General features: G+C 37.3%; 1 protein-coding gene across 2 annotated transcripts in view; it reads right to left on the bottom strand.

The window, feature by feature from the left end:
* Nucleotides 1-642: 642 nt before the first annotated feature.
* B3GLCT (beta 3-glucosyltransferase) overlaps nt 643-10,032 on the bottom strand; it is a 135,339-nt gene continuing 125,949 nt past the window's right edge. The window contains exon 15 of one of the 2 annotated variants that reach the window (XM_074959303.1): nt 643-3,222. In XM_074959303.1, coding sequence (XP_074815404.1) covers nt 3,055-3,222 — 168 coding nt within the window. In that variant the 3' untranslated portion in view covers nt 643-3,054. The remainder of the gene's footprint in view (nt 3,223-10,032) is intronic. The other variant, XM_074959293.1, reaches the window with a different exon arrangement.

Raw genomic sequence — 10,032 nt, 5'->3', positions numbered from 1 at the left:
TTAATTCTCTGTCTTCCCTATTTCTCTTCTCTGCTTCAAAGTAACCGCTGAAAAATCTTGAAAGACTTGAATTTTTTCTCCTTGGAGAAAAGGTTTTTTTTTGTGCTTTTGCCTTTCTCATAAGAGACACTTTCTGCTGATAATTAATAAGATGCAGCACTATGTCTTGGGGGCAGAGAAGATGGGGTTCTGTGTATTGTCAATTACTACTTCTGAGGCTTTCAAAAATAGTTTACCAACGCAGTAAAGAGATTGTTAAAATGATCTAATCTGATCTGCATAACACAGGGCATAGAATTACACTCAGTGGAGGAAAAACATTTTTTTCTATGTTCTAAGGGCTCCCTCCCCATCCCATAGTCTAATATAGTGGTTCTCAACCAGGGCTACGCATACTCCCTGGGGGTACGCAGAGGTCTTCCAGGGGGTACATCAACTCTTCTAGATATTTGCCTAGTTTGACAATAGGCTATATATACAGCATTAGCCAAGTCAGTACAAACTAAAATTTCACAGACACTTATTTATACTGCTCTATACACTATACATGAAATGTAAGTACAATATTTATATTCAAATTGATTTATAATTATATGGTAAAGATTAGAAAGTAAGCAATTTTTCAGTAACAGTGTGCTGTGACACTTTAGTATTTTTATGTCTGATCTTGTAAGCAAGTAGTTTTTAAGTGAGGTTTAACTTGGGGTATGCAAGACAAATCAGACTCCTGAAAGGGGTACAGTAGTCTGGAAAGGTTGAGAGCCATTGGAACAATATGACTTCCCTTAGCACCTCATCCCCTGTTCCACCAAACACTGAAATTATATCTGTACCCTCTATTCTCAATAACACCTAGTTTAAAGAGTCAACGCTTGCTCTGACTTTTCTAGGTGTTTGATCTTAGGACCTGAAGGTTCAGGACTGCAACAGAAGTCTCCCCCAATTCCAACCTCCACAATACTCATAGCCATCTCAAAGAATTGCAGTAAAAGCTAGGGTAATGGCAAAATAAGGCAGAGACTTTAAGAAGCTGCTTTGTTTGCAGTTCTGGAGGGAAGTTCTGGCTGGAAAGCGATTCTTTCTGTTTATGTTCCTATATTGTGCTCATCACCGTGGTATCTGAGTGCCTTCCACTAGTGCATTAATTAAGCAATGTAACTAACATTTGTCATGTATTTGTTCTTTCTCCTTCTCCCTAGGAGGAGTATGTGCATTGGAGTGTCTTATATAGGTAGGTGTGGTTTTAGGTTTTTTTGGATGGTTAAATCATAGTGCCCTCCGACCCGTCTGGTGATACTGTGTATTATTTGTTTTGCATTAGCACCAGGAACCCATTGTGCTAGGCACTGAACAAACAGAGTTTGTAATCTGCCTTTACCATTTGCACAGAAAGAGACACAGCCAACCAGCGTGGACTGGAGAAAGAGGTCAGGAACCAGAAAGAATAACACTGTTTGAACTCTTTTTCTTTTGGTGCTACTGACCTCTGTTTTGTTAACTTTATAATATCCTGTGGTGTATTTACCACAAGGAGTACTGGATGAGTTTAAACATTCCAAAGTGTATTTGGTCTTTGAAGAAGGATGGGAACAATGCACTCAAAAATCTAAACAAGTATGTTTTTATTCAGTTTTAGGCTCACGCAGTTCTAAACAGTAAACCTAATTAACAATACATCCACGGTACCAAAGAATGTAGCTCTGGTATCAGTAGAAATGTCTACTGTTCAAGGCACTGATATTGGTAAGAAAAAGTTACATTATGTTGGTTACACCTATATCAACATTCTTCTAAACCACTATGAATGTGAGCACTGTTCAAATGCTTAAAAATCCACAAGCTACGTTCACAAAAGGTGCATACTTCTCAGTGATTACCGAATTACTTCCCCATTTAGACTTGGAGTAAGTACTGCATTACTTTGGAACTGAAACAAGTGCTGAACTACAGAAAATATTGTAAAACGTGTACAAATAAACAATTTCAGTAATATGGCTTTAAGACCCTGCATTTGGTTACAACATAGCAAGCAAAGTTAGATAACAGCATATATACACGATATGCTGTTGTCTTAAAAGGAAAAAATCCTTTACTGTATAAAAATTAGTTTAGAACATACTAAAGCCAGATTTTATTCAAATATCTTTACAAAACTGAATTATACATAGAAAACAAACAAAGTCAAATATGCAGCACTCTTTACATGTTAATATTATATGCATTATATTACTTAGTTGTATTTTTTTACTATGTATACTGCAGATGATATAAATTGTGGATGTTACAAACTAATTTTTAGCTTGGCACTTAGACACGATGGTGATATGCACATTATAAATATCTAACCATTAGATTTTCAAAATTCCTTAAGAGACAAACATTTATATTTGCCAAAGATAGAAACTGTCACCTAGGTTTTTTTAATGAATCATGGCAACATCTTGTAATCAGTTTAAGAATCCCAGACCTTCCTTTGGATCTGTCCCATGCATCCGCCACATCTCTATTTGGAAACTATACAAAGCACAGTACATGACATTTTCCTTCCAGACCACTGTTTGTTAAAACAGTCACACCTCCCTACCCTTTCATTACCTAAGGCCTGATTCTGACTGATTTCAAGAACCCAGAAGTTCCTCTGAAGTCATTGGGAAGTGTAGGTATTCAGTACCTTTTAGAATTAGGCCCCTAAATATAGAACTTAGGCCACTATTAGACAGTGAGGAAAAGAGAAATGTGAATTGCTGGTGTTTGACAGAGAATTCCAAATGGGAACACACACACATACTGTATACAACGTTTAAAATGTTAAATACAATGGTCACAAGATTCAAAACTCAAGGTATTTCCAACAATAAATCCTCAAACCACACACACACACACTCAAGCTGGTTCCCTCTTCCTTTTCTAACAAGTGTAACACGTAATGGATTGAAACATTTAGGGTTCTATGCAATATGGCAGACAAGTAGTACAACACAACACCGAAACTACAGTACAGCCTGTCTCTCACTAATCTGCAGTACATTACTGAGATTTAAAATATTTTATATATTATAAATCTTCCCTAATACGTCTCTGTTTCTTTTCAGTAAATGAATCTTCCATCTTTGGTGCCAGCCATGTGAAATACACCTTCACGGGATCAATGTTCCAATGCTTGTGAAATGATATTGGAATTTGGTGAGCAAGGTAGTCCTTTGGATAGTCCATTGGTCTTGCCTAAGATGGGAGGATAAAACAAAAATGCTAGTTCTCACTGGTTTAAAAAATGTTTTAGAACAGTAAAGTGAATTTTGGATAAAGAATCATCACTAAATAGACTTCTCATCTCAAATGTTCTGACATCAGTAATATAGTATTACAGTAAAATATTCCATAAAGATTGCAGTCATTTTTACATAGTACTATTAAACTGACTGGCTTGCATTAATCTATATTCGTGTATCTGACTTTTAAGGACTACAATCATCATGGTGTTTGAGTCCTACTACTCAGCTAGACAAGGTTATAACTAGGGTTGTCAAGTGATTAAAAAAATTAATCGCGCTGTTAATAATAGAATACCATTTATTTAAATATTTTGGGTGTTTTCTACATTTTCAAATATATTGATTTCAATTACAACACTATACAAAGTGTACAGTGTTCACTTTATATTTTTTATTACAAATATTTGCATTGTAAAAAACAAAAGAAATAGTATTTTTCAATTCACCTAATACAAGTATTGTAGTGCAATCTCTTTATCATGAAAGTTGAACGTGCAAATGTAGAATTATGTACAAAAAATAACTGCATTCAAAAATAAAACAATGGAAAACTTTAGAGCCTATGAGTACACTCAGTCCTACTTCTTGTTCAGCCAATCGCTCAGACAAACAAGTTTCTTTACATTTGCAGCAGATAATGCTGCCTGCTTCTTGTTTACAATGTCACCTGAAAGTGAGAACAGGCGTTTGTGTAGCACTGTTGTAGCCAGCGTCACAAGATATTTACGTGCCAGATGCACTGAAGATTCCTATGTCCCTTCATGCTTCAACCACTATTCCAGAGGACGTGTCCATGCTGATGACTGGTTTTGCTCGATAACAATCCAAAGAAGTGCAGACCGATGCATGTTCATTTTCATCATCTAAGTCAGGTGCCTCCAGCAGAAGGCTGATTTTCTTTTTTGGTGGTTCATGTTCTGTAGTTTCCACATTGGAGCGTTGCACTTTTAAGACTTCTGAGAGAATGCTCCACACCCCATCCATCTCAGATTTTGGAAGGCACTTCAGATTCTTAAACCTTGGGTTGAATGCTTTAGCTATCTTTAAAAATCTCACACTGGTGCCTTCTTTGCATTTTGTCAGATCTGTGGTGAAAGTGTTCTTAAAACGAACAACATGTGCTGGGGCATCATCCAAGATTGCTAGAACATGAAATATATGGCAGAATGCGGATAAAACTGAGCAGGAGACATACAATTCTCCCCCAAGGAGTTCAGTCACATTTAATTAACGCATTTTTTTTTAACAAGTGTTATCAGCATGGAAGCATGTCCTCTGGAATGGTGGCCGAAGCATGTAGGGGCATATGAATGTTTAGCATATCTGGAACGTAAATATCTTGCAAAGCTGGCTCCAAAATTGTCTTTTTCTCACTTTCAGCTGACACTGTAAATAAGAAGTGGGCAGCATTAGCTCCTGTAAATGTAAACAAACTTGTTTATCTTAGCGACTGGCTGAACAAGAAGTAGGACTGAGTGGACTTGTAGGCTCAAAAGTTTTATATTGTTTTTGGGGATGCAGTTATGTAACAAAAAATAGATATATTTGTAAATTGCACTTTCACAATAAAGAGATTACACTACAGTACTTGTATGAGGTGAATTCAAAAATACTATTTCTTTTGTTTATCATTTTTACAGTGCAAATATTTGTAATGAAAAATAATAATAGACCTCTGGACACTTTGTATTCTGTGTTGTAATTGAAATCAATATATTTGAAAATGTAGAAAAACATCTAAAAATATTTAATACATTTCAATTGTTTAAAGTGTGATTAAAATTGCTATTAATTTTTTTGAGTTAATCACGTGTTAACTGCGATTAATCAACGGCCCTTGTTATAACATGTAAGAGTAGAGGGAAACAGCTAGAATATTTTCACAAATGTTTGTATTATGCTTTCAATTACATTTTTCATGTTGTACCAAGCTGCAAAAGTTTAAAATAATATAGAATGAACTCATAGTCAGTTTGTTTGTTTTGAGGGGACCTGCCAGTTTAGAAATTATCATATTGAAATTATTTCATGACTATCTGATTTCAGTCTTTGCCAAGTTGGGAATATGACAGACATGGAAATGAGGGATAATCTTAACTGGCCAGGCACACCAAAAACAAATAAAACTTAGTGAAAAAATCCATGCCAAGTACTTTTTCTAGTTGTTCTCTTTATTCACAACTCAACTCCAGACCTTCTTATCCCAGATAATCCCAAAACTAGCATTAACTTTTTATAGCTTTATTTTAGGGGTTGCTAGAAGCTAATTGCTCTCAATATATATATACATACACACACATACACACACGTAGGTTGCCTAACACATTCCACCACAAAAGATTCTTACAACCCTTCTTTGAGAAGCTTTTATGTTGATGCAGCACACCTTTGAACTGGGGCAGGAGGAAAGCCCTTGGGCTAGAGAAGTCTCTTTTTTCTTTGTCCTATGAAATTCCATTTAAGTTTTGCTGAGAGATTTTTGAAAATTGTCATTTCTCTTCTCTCAGTTGCGTTTCCTCAGGAAATTTTTGACAGAATGCCAAAATAATAACTAAACACAAGCATTCTGAAGTGCTGCTACAACTGCTGCAACACTGATTTTTTAAATGCTTTGGAGCTGCAGGAGCAGCTGCGGGACGTGGGGCAGCAAGAGGAATGCTGAGGCAGGCTCTGGCCCCAGCAACCCACATCCCCACTGTGGGGGCACCACATAACAAGAGCTCCCTCAGGTCCTTCCTGGGAGGAAAGGGAAAGACAGTCTGAGCTCTCAACAACAATCTCCTCAAGCATATTCTTCTTTAGGATCACAGTTTTTCCTGTCAAATGGTTGAAGTCTGTGCTGCAGGCTGAAGGGTCAGGGTTCAAATGCTGCTGCTGATGCATGATTTTGTGTCCGTATGGGGGGTGTTATTACAATTGTACATAATATATTTATTTTCACATTCTTCCTTTTAAGAAAAACATAGGAAACTACATTAAAAATGTTAAGAAAAGGTTGCAAAGGTTGTAAAGACCAACACTTTAAAGTTAAGAAATGCCACATTTGTGGTTGCCTGTGTAATCTCAAATCTTCTCCCTTGCAAATAAGCATTATGATACAGTGTTTAAGTACATTATTATATAAAGTTTTTTAACAGGACTCCCATCTCATCCAAGGCTTTATCTTGCACCCATTTATTTTCTGTACAGGATCAGGGTTTCAGTGCATAGCATGGATGCACAAAGAGGTAGAATTAAGGTTATATGGGCAACCATAAATCTGGCATTTCCTAATTTTTAGCATTTGACTTTGCACTAAAGTCCAAAATAGTTTTCTTTTAATATAGGTTTTTCAGTATGTACTATAATTTAAAAAATGTTGAAAGTCAATCTTACCTCCAACATCACTATGTGGTCACATCAGCTGAAAATTGCTGTGTTTTTTATTTTGTTTGGTTATTATTTTGTGATCCTGTAACTTGTTTTTTGTATACATTTTTGTTCAACAGTCCATCTATGGGCATATGGTTTGCCTGCATGGAATAACTTGCAGGATCTATTGGTTATAGCTATTGGCCATGGCTGTGTGGTATGTTTACCATAAGGGACAGTTTGCATGGCATACGTTGATATCTCTCATTCTTGTCTCAACACCCAACCTAGTCACAAATTTCTGTGATCTGGCCCAAAATTATTTACCATAGTAGCATTCCCTCATATGATCCCTTACATACATGCCAATATATAGACCAAAACACTGTGCACTCTTATTTCAGTGCAGGACCACATTGTGTTTCTTTGTGTAAAAAAGGACATTGCATACCTTTAGGCCTCTAACGTTCACAACAAATCTAGTAAAATTAAATTAAAATATTTTAATTTTTTTAAACAAACACACACAATATGATCCTGCACTGAAATAAGTGCATATAGTGTTTGTTTGAACACTGGTACATATATAGGATCAAACAGAGGACTGCTGTTAGGGTAAGTAATTTGGGCCAAATGACAGAAACTTGTTTTAAAATTGGGGAGGAAACATTTTATAATATGTCCCTATTTTATGCACTGCTTGGATTCTACGAAGAGAAACCTAAGGTTAGGGTCATTCTTTTTGCTCCAGTTCTAAATGCTGGATGCCAGAACTGTCAATGTGGCAGGATAATAAGTCCAAGACGCTACCACCATACAGAGTAATTGTGAAAATGTGAGGCTCCTATGATGAAAAAGATAATTGATTCCAGGAGATATTACTCCTTTGCCAGATATCTTCACATTGTTACCCTCTGTCAGCTACATTCAAGGAGACAGAATCAAAACCAACCCAAATGTGGCTGACTTCTCAGTGCAACAGAAGTATTCACTTTTGTTTGTTAAAAAAAACTTTTGGGGGGAGAGGTAGATATGCTAGGGGGTAGGGATAGGGTCCAGAGTGACCTAGACAAATTGGAGGATTGGGCCAAAAGAAATCTGATGAAGTTCAACAAGGAAAAGTGCAGAGTCCTGCGCTTAGGAAGGAAGAATCCCATGCACCGCTACAGGCTGGGGACCGACTGGCTAAGCAGCAGTTCTGCAGAAAAGGACCTGGGGATTACAGTGGATGAGAAGCTGGATATGAGTCAGCAGTGTGCCCTTGTTGTCAAGAAGGCTAATGGCATATAAGGCTGCTTTAATAGGAGCATTGCCAGCAGATCAAGGGAAGTGATTATTCCCCTCTATTCTGCACTGGTGAGGCCACATCTGGAGTATTGCCCCCAGTGGAGGGCAACGAAAATGATCAAGGGGCTGGGACACATGACTTATGAGGAGAGGCTGAGGGAACTGGGCTTGTTTAGTCTGCAGAAGAGAAGAGCGAAGTGGGATTTGATAGCAGCCTTCAACTATGTGAAAGGGGGTTCCAAAGAGGATGTAGCTCAGCTGTTCTCAGTGGTGGCAGATGACAGAACAAGGAGCAATGGTCTCAAATTGTAGTGGGGGAGGTCTATTAGGAAACACTATTTCACTGAATGCATCGGATGAAGTCAGCTGTAGCTCATGAAAGCTTATGCTCAAATAAATTTGTCAGTCTCTAAGGTGCCACAAGTACTCCTTTTCTTTTTACTATTTCACTAGGAGGGTGGTGAAGCACTGGAATGGGTTACCTAGGGAGGTGGTGTCTCCATCCTTAAAGGTTTTTAAGGCCCAGTTTGACAAAGCCTTGGCTGGGTGGGATGATTTAGTTGGTGTTGGTCCTGCTTTGAACTGGGGGTTGGACTAGACCTTCTGAGGTCTCTTCCAACCCTAATCTTCTGTGATTCTATGATTTTCCCTACAAGAATTCAATGGAATATGAGCAAAGCACTTATGTAAAACAGGTTTCAATTGCAGTTGTTCCGATTAAAATATTTAAATTCGTCCTTTGCAATTAGATTTATACTAAAGAGGATTTCAGTAAAAATGTATATAAACTCCCAAAATAAGATTTTATTCTCTCTCAACACTTTAGTGTCTTGCTGACAAAGAAATAAGTAATGTAAAAATGTTTTTCTTTTTCTACAGTGACAAACATAAGAGAAAAGGAGAACAGCATATTAAGGAAGCTAAGCTAAAAATTGATTTACAAGCTATTGTATGCTTTCATTACTGATGGATGTATTAATGAATGCTCCATAGTGCTTTCATGCCATACTTTGTATATTCCTTTCCTACAATCAGGTAATACAATTTGACATTAACAAAATCCTGTTCTTGGGATTTTCTTCTTTGATATTTAAGTTACTGAAATGCTTATTTAAAAAACAAAACAACCACTGAAGAGCCAAGAGGGAGTCTAATACCCTGAGGCACTTTGAAAATCTCAGCATTGGAGAATATCTATGGATTTGATGACCTTAAGAAATTTATTTTGACATAGACAATTATTGAACTACTCTCACTTGAGCCTGGCAAAAAACCCTCTTTCAGTAGTTTTACTTTGAAATTTATATAAACCCTCTGCTGTCTTGATAAGGAACAAATTTGCTTTAACTGCATCTGTATTAATTACAACATTCTTTATATTTCAGATTACTTTAGATAACTCTGACTTAAAATGTATGACTCTGTATCTCATCATAGATGCTTATATACTACTCTCCTGATTGCGCTCTCTCTATTTTCCTTTATTTCATGCTCTGGGGACTCAATTACTGTATACAATTATCACCAACTGTGCTAGTTAGATATTTTTTACAGTGCCCAAATGCTAAGCCAGAGGTGGTGCCTGAAGCCTACCTAGGGAGCAAGAGGAGTTTAAGAGCATATGAGCCAAGCATGTGTGTCTAAACATAGCAGCCTGTTGTGTGTCCAGCCTGATTATCAGTTTGCAATCTGTCCCAGAGTAAAGGGCAGAGTTGTTGCAGGCAGGAACCCAAGAGGGAGTCTGTGACTCCTTGAGTTACAATCTATTGCCCCTCCTCCCTGCTACTCCTGTGAGGAAGTAAACTGCGATGGGTCAGTCTATCTATACTTGTTGCAGCATATACTCCCCATGCCCTTGCATAACTAGACTGCTGGGCACACTGATGGGCAGAGACAAGGCTCCACTGCTCCTTCACCCATCTGTGTGAGTGGAGAATGCTGCAGCTCTGTGGAGACTGTTTATCCACATATGCAGCAATCAGTGGTACAGCACACTTGCACTAAGGAGGAAAAGAGCACTTTATGCCTCCTTACTTGTTGCCCGAGCATACAGAATAAGACACAATGTAACCCTATATAATTAAATATATATTTACACCTATTTAAAAAATATAGTACAGGT

This window comes from Natator depressus, chromosome 1, assembly GCF_965152275.1.
Source record: "Natator depressus isolate rNatDep1 chromosome 1, rNatDep2.hap1, whole genome shotgun sequence".
Lineage (NCBI taxonomy): Eukaryota > Metazoa > Chordata > Testudines > Cheloniidae > Natator > Natator depressus.
The sequence above is the reverse complement of the archived record's forward strand: the minus strand, read 5'-3'. Positions and strand labels throughout refer to the sequence as shown.